At 41.5% G+C, this 23,764-nt stretch overlaps 6 protein-coding genes, 1 long non-coding RNA gene and 4 other non-coding genes across 14 annotated transcripts; 4 read left to right on the plus strand and 7 right to left on the minus strand.

Moving 5' to 3' along the window:
- The first annotated feature begins 353 nt into the window (after positions 1 to 353).
- Positions 354 to 3,835, plus strand: Gbp2 (Growth-blocking peptide 2). 2 transcript variants are annotated; one of them, XM_017253078.3, is made up of 3 exons: positions 355 to 567; positions 651 to 1,240; positions 1,322 to 3,835. In XM_017253078.3, exons 1-3 carry the CDS (start codon positions 431 to 433, stop codon positions 1,900 to 1,902), a joined length of 1,308 nt encoding a protein of 435 aa, XP_017108567.2. In that variant the 5' UTR covers positions 355 to 430; the 3' UTR covers positions 1,903 to 3,835. The 2 variants fall into 2 exon arrangements, with proteins under 2 accessions (XP_017108566.2, XP_017108567.2); XM_017253077.3 differs by having other exon boundaries at positions 354 to 567; positions 651 to 3,835.
- On the minus strand, positions 1,994 to 6,362 carry LOC138926173 (uncharacterized). Of its 3 annotated transcripts, none has more exons than XR_011442549.1 (3): positions 4,681 to 4,711; positions 2,446 to 4,621; positions 1,994 to 2,382 (listed from the first exon to the last, which is right to left on the minus strand). It is a non-coding gene; the product is annotated as an uncharacterized lncRNA (long non-coding RNA). The 3 variants fall into 3 exon arrangements; XR_011442548.1 differs by lacking the exon at positions 4,681 to 4,711 and having other exon boundaries at positions 2,446 to 4,355; positions 4,409 to 4,423; XR_011442547.1 differs by having other exon boundaries at positions 2,446 to 6,362.
- A 967-nt stretch (positions 6,363 to 7,329) lies between these two features.
- On the minus strand, positions 7,330 to 8,068 carry LOC108132885 (uncharacterized). Its single transcript, XM_017252458.3, has 2 exons — positions 7,803 to 8,068; positions 7,330 to 7,469 (listed from the first exon to the last, which is right to left on the minus strand). The coding sequence occupies exon 1, from the start codon at positions 7,999 to 8,001 to the stop codon at positions 7,804 to 7,806; it is 198 nt and encodes a 65-aa protein (XP_017107947.2). The 5' UTR covers positions 8,002 to 8,068; the 3' UTR covers positions 7,330 to 7,469; position 7,803.
- A 2,726-nt stretch (positions 8,069 to 10,794) lies between these two features.
- On the minus strand, positions 10,795 to 11,015 carry LOC122321304 (small nucleolar RNA U3). The gene has a single exon (XR_006246077.1). It is a non-coding gene; the product is annotated as a small nucleolar RNA U3 (small nucleolar RNA).
- Positions 11,016 to 11,275: 260 nt separating this feature from the next.
- TRNAL-AAG (transfer RNA leucine (anticodon AAG)) lies at positions 11,276 to 11,357 on the minus strand. The gene has a single exon. It is a non-coding gene; the product is annotated as a tRNA-Leu (tRNA).
- A 1,284-nt stretch (positions 11,358 to 12,641) lies between these two features.
- On the plus strand, positions 12,642 to 12,723 carry TRNAL-AAG (transfer RNA leucine (anticodon AAG)). The gene has a single exon. It is a non-coding gene; the product is annotated as a tRNA-Leu (tRNA).
- Positions 12,724 to 12,984: 261 nt separating this feature from the next.
- On the plus strand, positions 12,985 to 13,205 carry LOC122321293 (small nucleolar RNA U3). Its single transcript, XR_006246066.1, has one exon. It is a non-coding gene; the product is annotated as a small nucleolar RNA U3 (small nucleolar RNA).
- A 3,321-nt stretch (positions 13,206 to 16,526) lies between these two features.
- LOC108133222 (skin secretory protein xP2) lies at positions 16,527 to 17,072 on the plus strand. Its single transcript, XM_017253063.3, has 2 exons — positions 16,527 to 16,637; positions 16,703 to 17,072. Exons 1-2 carry the CDS (start codon positions 16,635 to 16,637, stop codon positions 17,003 to 17,005), a joined length of 306 nt encoding a protein of 101 aa, XP_017108552.1. The 5' UTR covers positions 16,527 to 16,634; the 3' UTR covers positions 17,006 to 17,072.
- Positions 17,073 to 18,282: 1,210 nt separating this feature from the next.
- LOC108133219 (palmitoyltransferase ZDHHC15B) lies at positions 18,283 to 20,017 on the minus strand. Its single transcript, XM_017253058.3, has one exon. It carries the CDS (start codon positions 19,879 to 19,881, stop codon positions 18,856 to 18,858), a length of 1,026 nt encoding a protein of 341 aa, XP_017108547.2. The 5' UTR covers positions 19,882 to 20,017; the 3' UTR covers positions 18,283 to 18,855.
- Positions 20,018 to 20,134: 117 nt separating this feature from the next.
- LOC108133221 (uncharacterized) lies at positions 20,135 to 21,063 on the minus strand. The gene is made up of 2 exons (XM_017253062.3): positions 20,789 to 21,063; positions 20,135 to 20,726 (listed from the first exon to the last, which is right to left on the minus strand). The coding sequence occupies exons 1-2, from the start codon at positions 20,789 to 20,791 to the stop codon at positions 20,295 to 20,297; spliced, it is 435 nt and encodes a 144-aa protein (XP_017108551.1). The 5' UTR covers positions 20,792 to 21,063; the 3' UTR covers positions 20,135 to 20,294.
- A 783-nt stretch (positions 21,064 to 21,846) lies between these two features.
- Positions 21,847 to 22,677, minus strand: LOC108133220 (skin secretory protein xP2). Its single transcript, XM_017253059.3, has 2 exons — positions 22,578 to 22,677; positions 21,847 to 22,513 (listed from the first exon to the last, which is right to left on the minus strand). Exons 1-2 carry the CDS (start codon positions 22,578 to 22,580, stop codon positions 21,932 to 21,934), a joined length of 585 nt encoding a protein of 194 aa, XP_017108548.2. The 5' UTR covers positions 22,581 to 22,677; the 3' UTR covers positions 21,847 to 21,931.
- Between the last annotated feature and the right edge of the window lie 1,087 nt (positions 22,678 to 23,764).

Below are 23,764 nucleotides of genomic sequence, written 5' to 3' on the forward strand. Positions count from 1 at the left end.
TTATACAACTAGTGTAGATGATAGATAGGCGAAATCTTTGGCGGTGATTAGTCAAAACAACATTCAAAGACTCACAAATGAAAAAAACAACACCAAAATCCCCCCAAACACAAAACAAATGGCACTTTCGGTTGCGGGAGAAACACAATGGGAAAGTCTAAGCTCTAGACCTTGTAAAGCAAACTAATTACAGTGTGGTCTCCACTTCGTGACTCATTGCATTTTCAGTTGGGAGTCATTTTTCTGTGCTCTCGGCTCCGCAGATCGATTGATGCGTTATCAGGTGTCATGAACCCGGCTTATCAGCTCGGCTTTATAAATATATATTCATTGCCCTAGCTATATCACCTCCCTAGCCGGAGAGTTCGCTTCAGTCTCAATCGATTATTCAAATACGCTGGTGGTTAGTCTGCTGACACTGTTTCGTGAAATGTCTTCCCAGTTCTTATCTCTGGGATGGGTTTTGGCGCTGACCATTGCTTTCTTTGGCCAAAGGTTAACTGCCTATCCGCAAAATCCTTACTACGTCGAAGGAAGTGGCGAAAGCGGTCCACGGGGTCATTGGAGGTAACTCAGGCTTTCAATCTCAGACAGAGTCAGATATGGTATAAAACAAATATTATTTTGTTTCAAAATGTCTCAAAATGTAGACACCATCACGGACATCATGACCACGGATACCACAACAACAATAACTGGCCAGCACATGGTCCAGTTGGAGTGCCGGACACACAGCCTCTGCCAACAGGACATTATCCCAGAAACCCATACAATCAAATTCCAGGAGGTTTTCGGCAGCCTGGTGGATTCTTTGAAGGTGGCCAAGGCTTTAGACCACAACCTGGACCGGGCTATGCTGCCGATGGTGGTTTCAACAGAGGACAGCCCGGATTTAGGTTCCCACCACCCGTTAATAATTATTCTCCCCAATATCCTCGACCCGGCAGTGAAGAAAGCTTCAACCCAAGACAACCTGGCTTCAATCAACCCGCGTATCCTCGTCCTGGTCAAATACCTGGTAATTCACCAACGTATCCCCGGCCTGGTCAGTTTCCAGGAGGATTCCAGCAGCCCGAGGGGGAAGAGAATTCAAGCCCCAATCAGCCCGGTTTTCAGTCACCCGATGGAAATAGAGGACAGCCTGGCAACCAACCCACTTATCCAAGACCGGGTGGTGGTCGACTTCAACCACTGCCTGGAGGATTTCAACAGCCAGACAGTGAAGAAAGATTGAACGCAGGTCAGTTACCTAATGGAAGTAGAGGACAACCTGGCAACCAACAACCAGGAGGTAACAGTTCACCCAATTACCCATTTCCAGGAAGTGGCGGAACTTCGTTCCAGTCGGGACCAAGTCAAGGTGGATCTCAACCGCCAGCTGGCAGTGGAGAAAACATCTTCCAACAGTCTCGTCCAAACCCGAGCCGAGCTCCTAGCGGATTTCCAAGTCGGGGCCAGACACCTGGAAATCAGAATACCCTCCAGCCCCGCCCTGGAAATGAAGAGGACTTCACGCAGTTTAACTTCCAGTCACCTCATACGCTTCAACCGCGACCTGGTCAGGATGAGTTCGCTGGTAGAGCTGGGAGTCCCGGAAATACCCTTCAACCTATTCCTGGTGGACAAAAGCCACAAGGAACGGTGATCCAGCCGAAGCCTGGCCAGAGTCCCACTCCTGAAAATGTGGACAGCAGTCTCAGTGACATTTTCAAGACCAATGAATTCCTGTCGCCCGAGTTGAACAGTCCAGGAGGATCCGGAATAGCAGCCCAAGCCGATCCCAAGTCGGATGCCACAGATATAAATCCGGAATCTGTGAATGAACGCAATCTCTTCGACACGGAGCCGCACTGCAAAGACGGTACAGAACTGATGTCGAAACGTTGCCGGAAGACTGCATAAAATGTGCTCAGAACGTCTCCACGTCATCCTGGAATTGGTGTCATACAAATTTAGTAATACCTTATTGGCCCAATAAATGTGCGAATTCAAGTTATCAAAACAACAGATAATTTTAATTAAAATTTGATAAATACCATTGTTCATTGTATCATTGTATCATTGTTTATGTAAGACGGGAAGAGCTACGATCTCAGTTGTTAAAATAACAACAAAAAACGAAAATGCGGCACAATAGGTATTGAAATCCAAATTTCCCAATTCAATTGATATTTTTCTTCCTAACTCTGGCTTCATAACTAGGTCGTGCAATATTTGATACATTTTTAAGGTCTGGATGTTCCTGGTACATTGTAAACACAGTCTTCCAGAGAACGATACATTCCAGAATGACATGCGCTTTCCTAACTTTTGCTTTAATGGCACTAATTGTGGCTTGTAATAGCCAGCCACCTCGGGATTGCTGGTTCAGTCTTGATGACACTTTAAAAAACAATCATTCAATAAAGCAGTAACTCCTTCGCTATAAGGGATATATGTACATACCTTACTACCATTGCTGTGTTTACAAATTTTCTTTACTTAATTAAATCCACATTATTCAAAGGGAACATTTAAACAAAATTAAAAAATGTGTAACAAATCCATTTTTCTTACAAAAAAGTATATAAAGCAAATCAGTTCTTAAAGGTTTCATTTCGTATTAAGTTTTTAGAAAGTGCACTTCAAAAATGATACGCTTTCTTGACATTCCTATTTGGCTTTTCATACCAGCCATATTTAATGTTTTTTGTGGTCGAAGGGAAAAAGAATCCTGGCTCTGCATTTCTACGTTGAGTCCCTTATACAAAGGTTAAATTGGTTGTTAAAAAAATTATGAAAACAATATTTCAATAAAGCACTTACTTTATACAATCATTCAATAAAGCACCTACGCTGTAGGGGACCTACTCCACTTTCTTTGCTGTGTATGGAAATTTTCTAACCATATCTAAATCCACAATATTTACAGCATATTAGCCATCTTTCATTTGGCTCTCTTATATCTCCTTGTGAACCAGGAATAAATCCCCGAGAGTGCCGTTCTACTATGTGTCCCTATTGGGGAGGCTAAATTCGTTTTTTAAAGAATTATACAAAAAATCATTTAATAAAGCGCCTAATCATACTCCACTTTCTACTACACTCCGCTGGGCTTGGAATTTTTTTGTAAATATTTAAATCCACATTATTCACAGGGAACATAAAAGAAAAATAGAAAAAAGTGTAACAAATCAATTTTTCATATAAAAAAGCATATAAAGCAAGTCAGTTCTTAAATGTTTCATATTGTATCAAGTTTTTAGAAATTTTACTTCGAAAATGATACGCTTTCTAGACATTTTTGTAAACCAAGGGAAAAAGACACCCGGTTCTGCGTTTCTACTGCAGGTCCCTATTGGGAAGACTAAATTTGTTTTTAAAAAAATTATGAAAACTATATTATAATAAAGCACTTACTTTATACAATCATGCAATAAAAGACCTTCGAACCTACTTCATTTTCTTTGGTGTGTTTGGAAATTTTCTTTACATAATTAAATCCACATTATTCACAGGGAACATTTAAACAAAATTACAAAAAAATGTGTAACAAATCAATTTTTCTTACGAAAAAGTATAAAAAACAAGTCAGTTCTTAAATGTTTCATATTGTATCAAGTGTTTAAGAAGTGCACTTCGAAAATGAAACGCTTCCTTGACATTCCTATTTGGCTTTTCATATCAGCCATGTTTAATATTTTTTGTAGACCAGGGCAAAATGACCCCCGGATCTGCGTTTCTACTCCAGGTCTCTTTTGGGAAGACTAAATTTGTTTTTAAAAAAATTATGAAAACTATATTATAATAAAGCACTTACTTTATACAATCATGCAATAAAAGACCTTCGAACCTACTTCATTTTCTTTTGTGTGTTTGGAAATTTTCTTTACGTAATCAAATATAGATTATTTACAGGGAACACTTAATCAAATTTAAAAAATGTGTAAAACATCAATTTCTTACATAAGAAAGTATATATAAGCAATTCTGTTCCTAAATATTTCATTTTGTATCAAGTTTTTAAGAAGTACACTTCGAAAATGAAACGCTTTCTTGACTTTCCTATTTGGCTGTTCATATTAGCCATAGCTAACGTTTATTGTAGACCAGGAATTCATTGCCCTTCTACTAAGCTTCCCTTTGGCGTTGGGGAAGACATACTTTCTTAAAAGAATTATAAAAACAATCATTTAATAAAGCACCAAAACCTACTCCACTTTCTTTGCTGTGTTTGGAAATTTTCTTTTACATATTTAAATCCGCATTATTCACAGGGAATCGTTAAACAAAATTAAAAAATGTGTAACAAATCAATTTTTCTTATAAGAAAATATATATGTATAAGCAAGTCAGTTTTTAGGTCCCTGGGGAGTCTAAAATCGTTTTTTAAAAAATTATAAGAAAAATCATTCAATAAAGCACTTACTTTATACAACAAGCGCATTGAATCAATAAAGCACCTACGCTATAGGGAACCTACTCCACTTTCTTTGCTGTGTATGGAAGTTTTCTTACCATATTTAAATCCACAATATTTACAGCATAAAGGCCATTTTTCATTTGGCTCTCTTATATCTCCTTGTGAACCAAGAATAAATCCCCGAGAGTGCCGTTCTACTAGGTGTCCCTATTGGGGAGGCTAAATTCGTTTTTAAAAGAATTATAAAAAAAATCATTTAATAAAGCGCCTAATCATACTCCACTTTCTACTACACTCCGCTGGGCTTGGAATTTTTTTGTAAATATTTAAATCCACATTATTCACAGTGAACATTTAAGCAAAATAATAAAATGTGTAACAAATCAATTTTTCATATAAAAAAGTATATAAAGCAAGCCAGTTCTTAACTGTTTCACTTTGTATCAAGTTTTTAAGAAGTGCACTACGAAAATGAAACGCTTTCTTGACAATCCTATTTGGCTGTTTATATTAGCCATATTACCTTTATATTGTCCATCAGGAGTTAACAGGTCGCAGTGCCTTTCTACTGCGGATCCCATTTGGAATAAATCCCACATTGGCTAAATTCGTTTTTAAAAAAATTATGAAAACAATATTTTAATAAAGCACTTACTTTATACAATCATTCAATAAAGCACCTAAGCTATAGGGGACCTACTCCACTTTCTTTTCTGTGTATGAAAATTTTCTAACCATATCTAAATCCACAATATTTACAGCATATAAGCCATTTTTCATTTGGCTCACTTATATCTCCTTGTGAACCAGGAATAAATCCCCGAGATTTCCGTTCTACTAGGTGTCCCTATTGGGGAGTCTAAATTCGTTTTTAAAAGAATTATAAAAAAAATCATTTAATAAAGCGCCTAATCATACTCCACTTTCTACTACACTCCGCTGGGCTTGGAATTTTTTTTTGAAATATTTAAATCCACATTATTCACAGGGAACATTTAAGCAAAATAAAAAAATGTGTAACAAATCAATTTTTCATATAAAAAAGTATATAAAGCAAGTCAGTTCTTAACTGTTTCACTTTGTATCAAGTTTTTAAGAAGTGCACTACGAAAATGAAACGCTTTCTTGACAATCCTATTTGGCTGTTCATATTAGCCGTATTACCTTTATATTGTCCCTCAGGAGTTAGTAAGTCGGAGTGCCTTGCTACCGTGGATCCCATTTGGACAAAATCCTACCTTGGCTAAATCCGTTTTTAAAAAAATTATGAAAACAATATCACTTACTTAACGTAAATCACTTACTTTATACAATCATTCAATAAAGCACCTTCGCTACAGAGGATATACTTCACTTTCTTTAGTGTTTTTGGAAATTTTCTTAATATATTTAAATCCACATTTTTCACAGAGAACATTTAAGCAAAATAAAAAGTGTAACGAATTTTTTTTTATTAGGCTTAACAAGCGTATTAAAAGGAAAGTTAATTCTTAAATGTTTCATTATGTCTCAAGATTTTTAGAAGGAAATTTCCAAAATGAAAAGCTTGACATTCTCACTTGGCTACCCATACTAGCCATCACAATGAAACCTTGTGAACCAGGAACCATTACGGAGGGGCTCGTAAATTGCGTCCATACTACGAGAAGCTATTGGGGAGGCTAAATTAATTTTTAACAAATTTTTAAAAACAATCATTCATTAGGGCTGGAGACTTCCTATATTGCGTTTAAAGTTTAAACTTTTTTCCGTAATTCGTAGAACTTTGCAGAGGATATTTTACTTTTGGTCAAAGGTATGCAACGCAGCAAGACATCTCCATACCCATAAAGTATATATATTTATAAGGATCAACAGACGAGTCCATATGGGCATGTTAGGTTGCCATTCCTTTAGTCCTTACGGTTTCACTCAGGCTTATTTTAAGTATAATAAGCATATTCACTTTAAATTATAATAGTTAACCAGAACCAATTCAAAAATATTCGTATCCACTTTAATACATTTTAAAGTCGTGCAACAAATTAATTTACTTTAACCTTTTATATGAGAAATCTTTTTAATAAATGAAGTACCAATTCTATTTTTCAAATGAAATGCTTGACCTGAAGAACTTTGAATTCATTTTTCGATAAACTCGAAATCGATTTTTAGCATTAGAAAGTAGCATTCATCTTGTAAATGTTAATACGTTTAATCGTCAATACTGTTCTTTCTGTTAAATCAAAGTAAAACGCTTTCAAATCTAGTAAAATATAGTTCTTTGAAATTTAATACGCGTTTTGTAAAAATAATTACATCACAGGTGCCGAACGAAATAAACAGACAGCTAGTAACCGAGAGGGTCAATACTCGTACTTAAAACATCTGAATGGAGAGAGATAAGCAGGGAAATTCTTGAATTTATGAAATAGAAAATAACCTATTCCGGTGCCAGATAGTTAAAAGGTATTCTAGTTTCAAGCCAATAGCAATCGGAGAGTTTTTAAGGATGCCAGTAAATTTTATAAAATTTGTTATCCTGATAATTTTGGCACATCTTCTTTCTGTGTCCCGAAAGTGTCCTGCGAACTTCACTCTTACTGGAAAACACTGCCGAAAAATAGCATAAGCTTATAATATATTCGAGATTAGAAACATTTTTATTATATTATGACACACACATTGTTTATTGGTTTTCTTTAAGCAAATAAACTGTATAATTATATTTAATTATAATAAATTGTTCGATTTTGTTCGATGTTTTCCACAAGTCTTGGTTGTATAATTTTGTTAAGCATCTGCCCGGCACCGTTTATTTGATGTTAAGTGAGTTCCATCCCGACAATTTGGAAGAGTTTCTAGGACAGATTGCACGAAATAAATCTCAGTGTCGTTGGCCGGAGGGAGGGGTGGATTTCCTTTTGCATTCGTTTGTCCAGAAGGATGATGAGGCATGGGGATCACCCATTGCCAGCTCAGCATCAGCAGCCCAATGATCAAAATCAACCTGGCTAACATTTTCGTTTTTTTGAGAGTATTATACCTTCTGGTCTCGGGTCTAGAAGCAACGCAACTAAGCTTAGCTCTGAAAAAAGCCAGGCTTTTATTGTAAGAAATAAAGACAGAAAGCTTTTGGCGAAATAAAGAGAAAAAATACTTCTCTTTATATGATTTTAAATTTTTTTTCTTTAGAAAATTTTGTTTACCTATGTTTTTTTTTGCATTTTAGTTATTATACATTAAAAAATTTAATTTCTTAAATGTACATTTTTAGTAGTTTGGTATTTTTGGCATAGAAAGCTTTTTTCGTGAAAAAATTATGATCACGCTTTGTTGGGTTAATACTATTTACAGTCTTTTCTCATTTAAAATATATTACATTATTAATTTTTTTATTTAAATAGAGTCGATTTATTACATCACTTTTGCTGTAGAGCGGCTCGCAGTTCATCTTGCTTAACATTTGCTGTTTTGGCCGCTTCTTTGGAGTCCGCTCCCTGATTCACGGCCTTCCAGCCCAACCAGCCCACCGTGTGAAGCACAAGGACTGCAATTCCGATGCGGACAGCTGGTCCGTATTTGAAGGTCGCCGATTTTCCACTCTTGACGTTATCCATTGCCAAAGTAAAAACAGATCTTAAACTGGGGACTGAGCAAAAAACAACTGATAAGCACGTGAATAAATAAATATGAGAAAAAGCTTTAAAGCTTTTTTTTTTTTACCAGGGCTATGGTATCAACGATCACTAAACAAGTTCCAGTTCCATTTATTTTTAAGTTTTAGATTTATTTTTATTTATAAAATAAGTCTTATTCTTAAATAAATTAAAAGTTTTCTTAAATACCCTCTGGAAGGTAAGCCCGACACTATAGTGCGAAAGCAAATGGCAGAAAATAAGAGAAAACTTTAGCAGCAAATGGCACACAAAACGCTCGTATTACATGCCCAACAAGTCCTGCAACGAGTCCTGCAGCAGGAGCAGCTCAACTCTTAGCTCCCCAAGGGGTGGCAGATAGTCTGGTGTGGTTGGGTTTCTGGGATGCAAATGGTTCGGGGGCTGGTTGCCCTGGCCAGGTGAAAGATTGAAGCTGCAGGCGCCAGGAATTAGCATGTTATGTTTAACGCATTTTTGCACCTTAGGCATTTGTTTGTGTGTGTGTGTGTGAGCCTGGCTGTGAGTCCTTCGACTTCGGTGCTGACTTTTGTTCGGGGTGGCACCCCCTAGCGACACATGTGCAAACAAGACGTTGCCTTACCATTGTGGGTTATCCTTTTGCGGACAAAAACACCAACAAGAACAGAAAGTGAGCAAACCGAGAACAAGAGCTGAGCATTTTCCGCACATTTAATCGCATTTTGTTTTGGGGAAATTGTTGAAAAGCTCACATGAATTTTAAACTGCGGTTTCCAGTAGCCGCAGAGGGGGCTGGGAGTTTTTCGGGAGGTTCTTCTTTGAGCCGCTTACGTGTGAGTGCCATTGAATAATGCAGTTTTTTTCGAGCATCCTGTCAGCCAAACAGCGATACCAACGAATTTTCAGCTGCAAATTAAATTGAATTTTAGCTGCGACATTTAAAAATTTCATGAGCTCAGCACACACTCCATATATGTATGTATATGTATGTGTGTGGGGATATGCTATACATAGTACATTGTACATATCCTTACCCATTTCCCGGCCCATTTTCGTGGGGAGAACCTCTTGCTGGGCTCATTAAATAGATGCCCGGTACGTGCTTCCATTTTGGGGCACATTTCATTAAGTGCACGTAAACGGCAGGCTGTCAACTAGCTGGGGGCGTGGCTTAACGCCCCCACACCCTACACACTCACACAGAGTAACACACACATGGGTAATTCCCAACGTAAACACTTTGGGAAAGCATGTCGCAAAGACATCAATTACGACATCAGCCGCATTGCCATCAGCATCATCATCGGTATCGAACGGTCATTATCGTCATCGATTGGCCCGCCAGAACACGATGATGATGTCAAATTTTGGCCCCAAGGTGGCGCCGGTACCGCTGCTGTGCTTGCTGTTCCTGCTCCTAGTCCTTTTCCCCAGGACCTAACCGCATTTCAAATGTGTTTTTATGTAAGCACTCAAAAAATACGAGAATCGTAAGCAAACTGAACCGGAAGACACTATGTTTCGATAGTATAAGTATTAGTTTCAAAATAAATAAATACCTCTACCTGCCTTTGAGGGTTTTGACTATTTTTTCACCATCCCTGCTCTAATCGAGACCTCCAGTGGAATCCTTTTTATATCTATGACCCGCACTGTCTGAAAGTTCTTACTCGTATTTGCCTTGCATTGCTTAAATAAATTTTGACTACGTGTTGTGAGTGTTTTGGAAACAGAAATGGCAAAAATAAGAGCTGGAGGGGACCAAAACGAGACCCCCGAGTGGTAGGACCCAAATGGGACAGTTGACAAAAAACTAGGCAACACTTAATTGTTGTTGCGTGCAACATAGCAGCAGCTTCTCAAATATTTATGCACTACAGCATTATGTACGTAGTTGTACTCGTCCGTATGTGACTACTGGGACAATTTCCACAACCAAAACACGAACACGGAAAAGTTCTCCAAGGACATTACACTTGAGTCGCTTCCAAGTAGTCATCATCCACTAATTGAGATCGTTGCAACTTTGAATTAAGCCAAAAATCACGCCCTCGCTCAAGGGTCATTCATTCATGCAGCGCGTTAAGTAATTAGAGGCGCCACTCTCCCACCCATTAGCGAAAATTTGATTACAAACTTCCAGTTTTTTTTTCCTCGTCCACTTAGTGTCAAGTCTTAAGCACGGGAGGGCTCTTGAAACAACAAAAAATATTTCAAAATGTCTAGGGGTGCCTGCTATTCCTGCTAACCCGACCTGCCCCCAGCCCGTTGCAACCTGTGTCACCTTTAACGGACTGTCAACGTGCAACAAAAACACTTGAAACTGGCAACAAACCGGGGCGGCAAAAGGGTCGTTCATCAAGGACTGTTTTAATTGCTTTGCAAAACGCGCTTACTGAAACTGGAGGGAATATTACTGCCGTTTTAACAGAAAAAGTTCAGGGCCTGGATGGATTGACATTTTTGAAGACTATACTTCGCTTAGTTTTGATTTTAAATCCATAAACTTTAAGGTGAGTACAACCACCAAGCATTATTTATAAAAAAAAAGTAAAATAAAGTGAATTTTATAAATTTTCCTTTAAAAATAGTTAGAAGCGGTCATGGTCGTACCTAACGAACTCAAAAAACCCAGCAACAAGTTTAGATACAAAATGTTGCAACAAACATGAGTAGAAGTTGCAATAGACACGAGAAAAAGTATCTATTCATACCCAAAAGCCTATGGGTTTCATTTCTTAATAACTAATTCAAATTGATTCAATAAAAAGGAGCACCACTCAGAATTCGCTCTATCCGTGTTACCGAGCGATCATCGAAGCCCTGCGACCCGGAGGATGCGGACACCGAAGTGCCACATCACAAAGGCCGCTGGACAAATCCTCACGCTGCCGAATAGAACGATTCACCTCATCAACGCGGGTGTGCTTAGCTTTCATCTAATGTGAAAGTATGTGAAGACTGACTACAGAAATGATCCTGTGAAGTATAGTCTTAAAGATACATTCCAACGCCTGTGGCTGTTGCTGCGCTGCGTGCCAGAACCACTTGGGAATCATAAACCAAAAAAAAAGAATAAAAAAAAACGACGCAACATGTTGCCCTGTAAGTATGCAGTGTATCTTTCGCTGTTTCGGGGGGATTATTCGTTCTATTTATGATTATTTCCTACCCTCCCGCTTGGCAACTGATCAGAAACGATCAGAAAGAACGAATAAATTGTAAAATAAATAAAATAAACAAAAAAGTATCCACTTGGCAGCGGTGGGATTCGAACCCACGCCTCCGAGGAGACTGGTGCCTTAAACCAGCGCCTTAGACCGCTCGGCCACGCTACCATGTCTGCTTGCGGCGCCAAATGCTCTACAACAGCTAGAACGAAAATGTATCTGTATCTACGTGCGCACATTTTTATCTAAATCTGAGTGTTGCTCAACCATCTTTATTGCCGCAACACCTTGCCTTTATATTTTTTTTCGGCCTCACTGCGGCGCATATAAATGCTCTCATTTGGCGAGAAGGAAAATGTCAATCAAACGAAATCAATTTCGGGCGCAAGCCTTTGCCTTTTGCCATTCAGTGTTGTGCTGCATAAGAATGTTTATTATGTGTATTTTACAAAACTGTCAGCAGTTTTTCCAAGACAGCGTCAGCTTAGAAATGCGTTTAAAATTCAAATGAAAATGCGAATTTATGCGTGACAGGCGGTGGTCGTGGTCGCCTTCGCTCACACATGCAACCGTAGCAACAATTTCCTATTGCTGCAAGCCATAAACTGAAGCCGGCGGCAGGCAGATGAAGCTGGAAGCCAGGAGCTGGGAGCTGGAACTGGAGATGGAAATAGAGCTGGGCTGGCGTCGGGCCGAGGACTCCGCAATGAAATTAGAAAATTGCAATAAAAATCTTTGCACGGGACAACGGGGAAAACAAAAACAAAGTCTGCGGTTTGTATAAGGGTGCTTGGAGCTTCGAGGGAAGAGGGTAGAGCAGCAGCGTTTGCGGTTTCATTAAAATGCCACCGAAAAAAGGAACAAAAAGTCAGACGCCGTGTCAGCAGAGGAAATATTTTCCACACACGTGAATTTATACAAATTTAAAGGGACCCGGTCTAGAAATAATTGTGAAATTTTTCAATTTCCCAGCCAGACAGACAGTTGCTGGGAAAATACAAAAAATCACGTACAGCTGGCCAGATGTCCTCGTTTGCAGGTAGAAGCGCTAATGGAGTTAATTGTGGGCATTATCAAGAATGTTTTGGGCGGCCCAGCAATGTCCGAATCAAATTAAATTTCAAACAATTGTCAAATAGAAATTCCAAGGCCGGAATTCAACAATGGCTGCATTCCTGGCGGCTTCCAGGATGTCCACTTATTATGCAGCCAGCACAGAGCTGTAAATTAAATGGATGACTCAACGAAATAGTTCAACCAAGACCGCAAACTAGAAAATTACTTGGAACAGCTAAGCAGCCGTCACAATGGAAATAGCTCACAAGCGGAAAATAGATAATAAACATCCCCCTTAGCACGGGCACGAAGGTACATTATGAGGGAATGTAGACAGAATCGAGCATTTCGAACTCATTCATTGTGTATAAGAATTTTGACAAACGCCAGATACATGGTAGCGTGGCCGAGCGGTCTAAGGCGCTGGTTTAAGGCACCAGTCTCCTCGGAGGCGTGGGTTCGAATCCCACCGCTGCCAAGTGGATACTTTTTTGTTTATTTTATTTATTTTACAAATTATTCGTTCTTTTCGATCGTTTCTGATCAGTTGCCAAGCGGGAGTTTAAGAAATAATCAGAAATAGAACGAATAATCCCGCCGAAACAGTGAAAGATACACTGCATACTTACAGGGCAACATGTTGCGTAGTTTTTTTTTTATTATTTTTGTTTGGTTTATAATTCCCAAGTGGTTCTGGCACGTAGCGCAGCAACAGCCACAGGCGTTGGAATGTATCTTTAAGACTATACTTCACAGGATCATTTCTGTAGTCAGTCTTCACATACTTTCACATTAGATGAAAGCTAAGCACACCCGCGTTGATGAGGTGAATCGTTCTATTCGGCAGCGTGAGGATTTGTCCAGCGGCCTTTGTGATGTGGCACTTCGGTGTCCGCATCCTCCGGGTCGCAGGGCTTCGATGATCGCTCGGTAACACGGATAGAGCGAATTCTGAGTGGTGCTCCTTTTTATTGAATCAATTTGAACTAGTTAAGGTGATATGAGTATTCGTTCAAAGTGTTTATTTTGATCGTACTTATTCTGAAAGTAGGGTTGTATCAACATTTGTATCTAAACATGGCGAGTCTCATGCATCTAAACATTTTTCAGTATTTAATTCTAAGCTATTGGTCGTATCTTCTTGCCTCAAATTAATACTTAGAATGCTATCGTTCTAAAGAATACACAGTTTCTGTGGTATTGTGGTGGAATTATTCTTCCTGATGCATTCTTGGAGTGCATTAAAAGTTTTGGCCGCCAGGAGAAATGCGTTCTGCGCCAGGGGAGGCAACTCCGCTAACAACGTATTATTGGCAATATTTTATAAGCTTGCCAAGAACCCCCTTGGAGTACCTACTGCTGCCCCCCTGGTCCTTTGAAAAATTGGCATGTCGTTGTAACTTTGCCAGTCTCTCTATGAAGTAAAAAATAAAATCTCTTGGCACATAAGTTTTGTGCACGTTAAGTACTTTTTCATAACCATCGCCGAGTTGCTGTTGTCTGGCTTTCGCGGGGGCTAGCTGGAAGGGGCGAGGACTGGAGGTGAGCTCCAGTGCCTCGGGGGCATAATATGCATATGCAACAACAGAGGGGCAACAAATAATAGAGAACGGCAATAAAAAGTACGATACACATTGAGGGAAAAGCTGGAAAAAAGGGAAACTTTAAATAGTTCCAGCTACTTTTTCGAGAGTTTTGCCAATGCGATGGTCCAAATGGAGGGAGGGGACTGCGCCAATGTTAAATTACTTTTAGAGTAATTTTTTTGCAGAGCTTTGGTTATTTTGTATTCCGTTTTGTGTAAAAGTTTGTGGCACTAAATTAAGCGATTACAAATGGCTATACTTGATAATAGAAATTATAAATTGATATCGAGCCAACTTGCCAGCAAAGTCCTGTTGTCGAGGAGGAACTCTTTGGGCAGCGACCCCAAAACTTGTAGAACCTTCTTCGCCATCCTGCCCCTTCAATTAGCTGCGACAGACTGAATAGTCTGTTGAGAGCTTTACAAGTCGATTGCCCAAAAATAAGTTTATTTATTTCGAATGAAGTTGCATAAACTCTAATTCTTTTTGGCATAGAAGAGCACCTTTTTTTGTGTTGTTGGGTGAACTTTGGCCCGGCACTCGTCATCAGCTGATTTGCTTGCCCTGCACGTAGCGTCATTTTTGACATTTAATTATGGCCGCTCTCCTTCCAGGAGGAGCTTTCCTGGATGTAAACTCGATTTCATGGCCCGAACTTACAAAAGGTGATTCCATATTTCGTTTCTTGGGGCTGGCTCTCCGGCAACGCGTGCTACGTGTGCATCTTGTACCTGTCTATTGTAGTTCCATATGCAAGCCGCATGACCTGGCCATGGCTTTGGCACTGAGAGAAATATATCTCATCTTGTTTACTCCCCTATATTTAGATCTAGTTTTATCTTTTTAGAATATAATTGTAAGTTTCCCGCAATAAACCACTCTTAAGATACATCTAATATCCTATTTTGTTCAGTGTATCCTTTTTTTTCGGATGGACGTGCGTTGTCAAAACTGCCGCTTCATTTTTTCCCCATAAAAATGGGGAATTTTCTTTTCTCTCGTTTCCGTGGGCCACCATCTCGCATCCTTGCATCCTGGACAACTTTGTGTGTGTCCTGGCGATTTATGAAAAAAAAACGACTAGAGCGCCGCACGTGATGTGAAATGCCAAAGGATTTTGGCCCAAAGGCGAACTAGTCTGTAAACGGGGAGTGTACTGGACAATGGCGTCTAAATTAATTATCAAGGATAACAGCGTGAAAGGTTCAGCGACGCTGCATTGTCTCCAGCCTCCTAATTCAATTACGACAGCTGGTAGCTTCTGGCTACTGGCTACTGGATATAGCCTGCCGCCTGCAGGTTGGGGGCAAATTAAAAAAGGCTTAGGCCAGAGTTAATACGGACTTAAGCGGGGTAATTAAAAGCCAAGGCTGCAATTGCATTCGGGAAATGTCTTTGCTGCCATACCCATTAAGGGTGGGGTGGTGTTGTGTTTCCTCCACCTCATCCTTCAGTACACCTCTACCACCGCCACCCGACTGCCGTAAAATCACGGACTGCAAATCCCTGGAGAATAATTTGAAACATAGAACCGAAGAAGCTGGAAGGTAAAGCCAGAAGACGATGCCGCCGAATCCCTTCCACATTAAAATATGATGAGCTCGTGAAGGCAACAACGGTACAAATGAAAACGAAGTTAATAAAAAAGGTTGTAAAGGGAGGGCGGGGCCAGTCAGGTGGGTGGCTCTCAGGTGTCTGGGCGTGCAAAGGGTGTCCAAAAAATAATCAACATAAAAAAGAAAATTATTTGCAATATTATCAAGAGCTACAAAAGTTACACGGCGAAGGCAAACGGCGAAAAGCCAAACGGAGAAATGAAAATGTTCAACAAGAAAATATAACCGGAATGAAATGAAAACATCACTGGGGAGGAGGAGGTGGAACATCGCGATGGGAATGTTCCAGAAAATGCAAGAAATTAGGTACAGTGGGTGGGTAAAACTAACTAAAAGATATAAAACATTTGAAGATTGTTTTCTCATCTATAGATTAATAAAGATGGCAAGTTTTGGCTTTAATAACCCCTTAAAAAATATTGATAAAAATTTCATAAATATTTTACAACAATCCTCCCACAGTACCAACTTCCAGAACCCCTGAAAGTGGAGGCCACTTGAACTTCCAAACTGCAGTTCCCGTTCGAGTTTTGTAATTGGGGTTAGGTCCGGCAATAAACACCCACCAGGCCAGGGCAGGCTAACAGGCCATAACAACAAAGCCAAAAAGTAAAACCAACAAAACTGAGATGCAAATTAAATTTGGTTTTAATCAAGCAGCATGGATCCCCATGTATTTTCCATGCGGGGGCCGAACACCAAGGCCGAGTTCAACAAGCAAATCAATTAAAGGGCTGCGCCCCGAGCATCAAGCATCTACATCCAAAGCCACAGAGTCAAGATTTAAGTTATGAGTGCCACTAACAAAATCATTTGTTTGTTGACCTCAAGAGTTGACGAGCGATTAAGACAATGGGACGGGTAATGCATTAGTCTTCTCCCCAAAAAGAAACACGAAACGTGATCACAACTTTTCCATCACAATTTATGGTTTGTGCATTGAAAACCCATATCTGAAGAGTGCCACGAACCGGTTTGAGCTTCGCAGTCGATTGAATCCATCGATCAAGTCTTGAGTGAGCGATTAAAGAGCACAGATCAAGTTCAAAGTCAATGCTGGCTAATGTCGCTTCCGTTGCCGTTGGCCCATGAGATGGCCGAAGAGTTTCGACAATATAAAAGCCAATGGAAGCCATCAGATCCGTAGCACACATCTTTTGTTAAGCGCAGCCTAAACACTCCTAATCATGGTGAGTTGAAGAGCCCCGAAACTAGAAACTAGAGCAAATATTATAAAACTTGATATCTTTTATAGAAATTCCTAATCATTGCCGTTGCCTTCTTGGCCTGCGCCTTTGCCGATGTGTCCGAGCTGGGAGGCTACGATTACCAGCAGCCTGCTCCTGCCCCAGTGGAGACCTACATTCCCCCCGCACCCTTAGCTCCTGCCCCGGCTCCTGTCGAGACCTACATCCCTCCTGCACCCCCGGCACCCGAGTACATCCCACCCGCACCCATCCAGGCCGAGGAGCCCATCATCGAGGAGATCGAGCAGCCCGCCCAGGACGGCTACCGCTACAAGACCGTCCGCCGTCGCGTCTTCCGTCACCGCAACTAAGCCAAATGGTTATTGTTATTGTTTGTTTTGTTGAAATGAGAGCAGCCTCGAAAAAAAGACTAAAAATTTAAAGATACTCCATCAGAAACCATGTTTTTTTGTCATTTTGGATCGCGAACCGCAAATTCCAGCTCCCTATCAACATGCTCCCATCGAATATGCTTCGAGTTCCAATGTCAAAGTCGCAATTTAAATGGCTTAAACGTATTTCCATCCCCCCGGCCTGCTTTGGCTATCCAACCCTCTTCAAGTGAAGCCAAAACCGTCGAAGGCCTAAACAAACCGCCCAAGGCCAAACACATGTCCTGGCCAAAAACTGGCATTCCAATGGATTCCGTTCCCCCTCCTGTCGATAGTCTGGCAGTAAAAAGGTCAAACCGACGACTAGACCAATTCGACTTAACCGAAAATTGCTGAAACATTCAATGAGTAGGGACAAAAAAGTGCTCCATCCTAGCGCCCCATCCTCGGATTCATCCACTCTCGATTGACTTCAGCCAAAGCAAATAAATCCTCGATTACAAAATCAAACAGAGTACAAAAACAAAGGATGGCGAAATGGAAAAAATGTTTGCCCATAATGCAAAATGGGAAAATATGCGAATTCAATAAGCAGCAAGTTGGCAGCCAAGAAAGGAAAAAGGGATCATTATATGGTAGGGGGACATTGGGTGTGGGTGAGGCTGTGGCTGTGGGTGTAGCTGTGGGTATGTGGTCTTCCTACAATCCCCTTTGCGACCCCCACAGGACATTTGGCCAATTGCTGTTGACTCTTTGCTCCGAGGCGACTCTTCTTTCTTTTTGCGGCGTCGAGTTCACATATTTTGCACTCACTTTATGCTGATGACATGCAAGTGGCTAAAATTATTTTTAGCAACCAACTAGGACTGGGTCTCCGGATCCATTCAAAGGCGAGTAATGAGCAGCAAATAAGCCAAAGAAATCAGCCAAAGAGCTATGGTCTAGGCACTGCAAGAAATACAAGGCCAAGAGAATAAGGAACTCCCTCTGCTTTAGTTTTCAGTTCCACTTATTAGATTTCAGTGCATTTGATAGAGAGGCAGCCGGATCCAGAGACCGGGACCAGACAGCTTCCATTTCCAGCATCTTCTTTGTCGTGACATACGGGAAATTCCCCACGGAGTCTATCAACTGTTGATAAAGCAAAATGTGCGTACGGCAGCTCCAGAGGCGATGGCAGAAGGACGCCTCTGGATGGAATTCTTTGCCTTTTTTGGTATGTACATAAGTTTATTATTTTGAAGGTAATTGGATTTGTGTTGCAGCAGTCGAGAAGTCGCCACAGCATAATAAGAAAATATATAAACTTCCCCCTCTCCACTCCAATGTGCAGGACAATGAACCTGGGGGCGCGACAATCTCAATCTGAACATATGCTCAATGCCCGAGGCATTGCCTCTGACCAGGGAGTCCATCCATTTGGACATCGCACATTGGCCATTGTTTGCACTCGTAATTGTTTTCCTAATGGATAAAGTCTATAAATTTCTGTGCTCGACGCGCGGCCAAATGCGAAATATGTCACGAATGTTAAGCGTTTTATAAACGACTGCGATCCAAGTGCGATGCGGTGGCAGGCGATGGCCTTTCCTGGGGGAAAGGAGTCCCGATTCTGGAATGCGAAGGATTTATCGGCGTTGGCCACTCAGCAGGACATAGTGCAATTTCGAATAGAGACCGATGCTGATGCTGATGCACTTTCCGGTGACTCGTAAATTAAGATGTTGATGGAGTCGCAACATCTTAAATGGTTAACCAATTGGAGTCGGAAGTATTTAAAATATATATATTTTAAAGAATTGATTGTTCAACTTTAAATTATAATACTCTTACGCATCATCAGTATTAAGATCATGAAGTCCTATCAGTTTCCTAGCATTGTCTTTCATAATTTGAATCCTGGTCACTCCCTCGTCACTCCGTCCACCATTGACTCTGACTTTCTTCAAGTCCTGCTGAGCCATCGGAAAGGTAATACCATCCCCGACAGTAGTGTACACTGGAATAAACCAGAGATACCATTTGTTGCCAAAGACTTCCAGAAAATTCTGCTTCATTCCCAGGTCATAGGCATTTTTGTTTTGGCCGCCTTCGTAAAAGTACGGAGGATATACAACTTCCACAGAGGTGTGGTTTTTAATAAAATGGGAAAGGGTGACCATGGTCATGATCCAGACACACATGGAGAATGAAATGATGACGACGTGCTGCACCATGAGCCACAGCTTAGTCGGAGAGTAGCCAACGATGTCAAAGTCAAAGCCTTCCAGGTACAACAAGTAGTAGAGCATCACGAAGAGAAGATAGATTAGAAATATGTCGGCGTAGACTAGGAAGACTACGAAGAACTTTGTGTTGTGGAAGTGGACGCAATTCTTGACCCAGGGACAATGGTGATCCTTCTTCAACACACATTGCCCACAAATTGAGCAGTGATGAGCTCTGTCCGGCTTTATGATCCGGCAAATGTCGCAATACCTCACAGTTCCCGATTTCGTGCACATCTTGACCGGTAAGCTCTTGGCTATTTGGCTCAGAATTCGTGACTTTTCCTCGGAGCTCTCGGTGCGCTTTAACCTGGCCACATCCTCGTCAGATATTTTCCATTGACTTGGTATGGGCGCCGGATCGGTGATGATACACTTACCCCATGTCCAAAGGAACATGACGAGCAGCACATGGAAGGTTATCAACAAGAAGGCCACCTCCACACAGCTCTCAACGCGATTCAAACATATTTGCACAATGAATACATGGTAAGCCCAGATGAGTAAGACCATAATCATGATAAGAGGCATCCACCTGGCCAAACAACAAGGTCCAGATCTTGGCTCTCGCTTTGAAGTACAGCACATGCTACGAGAAGACAAGCTGCGAGTCTTCTTCGATGAGGTCCTTGCATCCCCTTGAATGGTGGGATTCTACAAGCCAAGCAACATGTGGCTTGAGTTTGATAATTTTGACAAGGCCTAGTCCGATTGGTCTTGGGTTATATAAGGTATAGTATTAATAGCTTATGCCATATGTATGTCCCTGAAGTATTACCTTCAATGGACTCACGCTCATCTGTTTCTTCCCACTTCTCAAGATTTGATTGATTGGACGGTGTTAGCTTTTCATCATTTATTTTCTACTCTTCATCTTCACCGGAGTGAAGATAAATCAACAAAGTGTTGCATCTTCAAACAAAGTATTAACAGATTCCGCAGCAAATCACTATTTGCTGTGGCCTATCACATTAGTCAACAAAATGGGGAGCTTCTGTGACCTAGTTGCGGTGGCGGAACACGCGACGGCGGACGGTCTTGTAGCGGTAGCCGTCCTGGGCGGGCTGCTCGATCTCCTCGATGATGGGCTCCTCGGCCTGGACAGGGGCAGGAGGGATGTAGGCGGGGGCGGGGGCTGCAGGAGGAATGTAGGTCTCAACCGGAGCGGGGGCGGGTGCTGGGGGGATGTAGGTGTTCTTGGGTGCCGGTGGTGGTGGTGGTGGTGGGGGAGGGATGTAGGCCTTGGCGGGAGCCGCTGGTGGGGGGATGTAGGTGTTCTTGGGTGCCGGTGGGGGTGGTGGGGGTGGGGGTGGGATGTAGGCCTTCACAGGTGCCGGAGGGGCAGGCTGGGGATAATCGTAGCCGGCGGCTCCCAGCTCCGAGACATCAGCGTAGGCGCAGGCCAAGAAGGCGGCGGCAAGGATCAGGAATTTCTAAGAAAAAAATTGTATTTAATAAAATATAGAGGTTTTTAAAGTATTATCCTGCCACCCACCATCTTGAGGAGATTGGCTTGTTGCTGCTTGGATCACAAGTTGATTTGTGCTGCTGAACTCGAAGTGTGTCTTCGGTTTTTATAGCTCATTGTTTTCGGTGTTGCGGGTCAACCGGAGCTAAATTAATTGCATGATGCCCCCATGATACATGGGGGTCTTAGCCTCACTCAAAAAGTCGGAAGATAAACGCCAAACCGAATATGTCGAATAAACCAAACCAAACACAAGACAACGAGCCTCCAATGCCAAGGCAGTTTGACGGGTTTTCGGTTTCATTTGGGGTTTAGTTTCGCTCTTAGTTTCCACCTATTCGGCTTCGAAAATTGATATTAACTTTGCTTTGACTTGGCTCAGTTTTTTGTTCAAATCTCAAAAGAAAAGGTACAAAAAATGAGCTTCTTTAATTAGATCAAACAAACCTTTTGATGATGATTACCATTTGCATGTGGAATACTAGTTTCATTTTTTATACGAAATTGATTTGATGAATGTTCGTGGGTCACACGCTCGATCGGCTTCACGTTTTCTTAATTATTTCATTTTGTTTATGTTTTTATGGCAATTTTTTTTTTTATCTTTTTGGCTTTGGCTGGCCAAATTATTAGTAGCATATGCCGGGCCTATGGCGTCGTTTCAAGTTTATGCCAAAATTAATTTCAATTTGCTTAGATTATGCTGATCTTGGCAATGCCTGTCGGCGGTGTTGAAGTTGTTGTTTTCGGCTCTTAATTAATTACTCAAGTCAAGCGGGCTTTGCCTTTTTTAAGCATCTGGCATATAAACAGTTTATTTTAAAGTCGATTCGTCTTGTTTCCATTTTTTATTTCTTTTAGTTTTCGGGCTTGATTAAGTGAAGTTCTGTGCAGCAATGTTGTAGGCTTTATGGGAGTTTAAAATATGCAAACAAAACAGTGACAGCGTGGGCAACGCTGCGTATACGTAATAAATCTTCTTTCTTGAATATTTTAGTAGTTTTTTTTTTTAAATATTTCCCTGCAATAAAGTTGGCTAAATGAAATATCCTGACCCTTTTTTATAAGAAAAAACCATTTGAGAATTAAAGTATTAAATTCATTTTTTATTTAGGAAACTTCTCGCTATCCTTGAGGTTCTTTCAACAAAATCCTTTAAGGAGTTGCTCTCTAGTAACGGCGGCGGACCACACGGCGACGGACAGTCTTGTAACGGTAGCCATCGGCAGACACGGGCTCAATCTCCTCCAGGACGGGCTGAGGAGCCAGCACGGGCACGGGAGCGGGAGCAGGGGCGACCTTGACGGGAACGGGAGCAGGGGCGGGGATGCTCACGGGTGCGGGGGGAATGTAGGTGTTGACGGGAGCGGGAGCGGGCAGGGAGACTGGGACTGGAGCCGGGGCGGGGATCTCAACCTGGACGGGAGCGGGGGCTGGGATGCTCACGGGTGCGGGAGGGATGTAGGTGTTGACTGGAGCGGGAGCCACCTTGATGGGAGCAGGAGCGGGGATGGCAACAGGAGCTGGAGCTGGGGCGGGCACCTCAATCTGGATGGGAGCTGGGGCTGGGATGCTCACGGGTGCAGGTGGGATGTAGGTGTTGACTGGCACTGGGGCGGGGGCAGGAGCGGCCACCTTGATGGGCAGAGGAGCCGGAGCTGGGATGCTCACGGGAGCGTAGTTGTAGCCGGACAGGTGGGAGACATCGGCGTGAGCAACAGCCAGGAGGGCAACGGCGACAACCAGGAATTTCTACATCAATGAAAAGGATAATCAGTCAGGATTCTGGAGGTTCTATTCTCTGTGATCTACTAACCATTTTGATATGTTACTTGGAACGTTTGCGTTTCTAGTATGGTTTGGAATCGTAACCTGGGTTGTATTTATACCAAAACCTGGGCGCGGTGCAGAAACTAAAGTTAAACACTATTTTTGTGAAGAAGTGCGGATATGATGGTCTCTTAATATGCCAGAAACCAGAATTTTACGAGCCAAGCCAATGATTAACTAATGTACCCTACATTGACATAGAAGAGTCTTATGGACAGTTGGGAAAAATATATAGATTGGTTCAAAGATACTTTCAAAACTCGGTGGACTAAAATATAGTCCTTGATTTGAGAGTTTTATCCACTAAATTGTTTCCATAGCTTCAAAACTAACAATAAATATGAAATTTGATATTTAACCTCCATTATTCCTATCTTATACCATTATACACATCAAAATCATGTTAAAAATGTTTTTTTTTTTATCTCCAAAACATAGGGGCCATCGACAGTCCCTCAAACCGAAACTCATCATCATCGTTCGTACTTGCTTGCTTTTGGCATTGTTTTAATTTAAATATCATTTGCATAAAACATTTATGCCTTAGTGTATCAAATTGAACTACCAAAAGTAAAGCCGCTCGAAACTGGAAACCCAGCTAGACTTTTGGCACAACAAGCCTACAGCCGGCGGAGGTTTTTGTTTTTATTTTGTCCACAAACGCCAGACGACGAATGGCGAGTTCATGCGGCGGTCATTAATCTGCCTGATTGCCCATGATAAGGTGGCTAAAACAAGAGCCTATTGCTTAATTATGTATGGGAACGGAACCGAGCCCAGTTGGCCCAGGTTGGAGAGGCAGTGGCGAAAATCAGCAAGGCGATGGCGGGCTTCGATCGGGTCAAAAGTTGAACATGACGCCAGCTAGACCGCCGCCATGTGTCACTGCCAGCCGGAAAACAAATTAGCCACTGTCTCGGATAGAGAAGGGGAAACTGGGCGAAAAAGAGACAACTTTCGGTTCTTTGAAGGACATCAGGACACTTTCTCTCGCTCTGTCCAATTTTTAATTGCACAAATTGCTAATGAAGAGTTTTTCCGGTTGGTGCCAAAAATTCGCCAACGAGACAGTGTGAGACTCTGTGACGCCAAAGTGATTTAATTTCTGTTGAATTTGTTTTCCGCCCAAAAGCGTAAAGCGTAAAAATAAAGACCAATAACACATGCACATGC

The sequence above is a fragment of the Drosophila bipectinata genome, chromosome 2R, assembly GCF_030179905.1.
Source record: "Drosophila bipectinata strain 14024-0381.07 chromosome 2R, DbipHiC1v2, whole genome shotgun sequence".
In the NCBI taxonomy this organism is placed as follows: Eukaryota; Metazoa; Arthropoda; class Insecta; order Diptera; family Drosophilidae; genus Drosophila; species Drosophila bipectinata.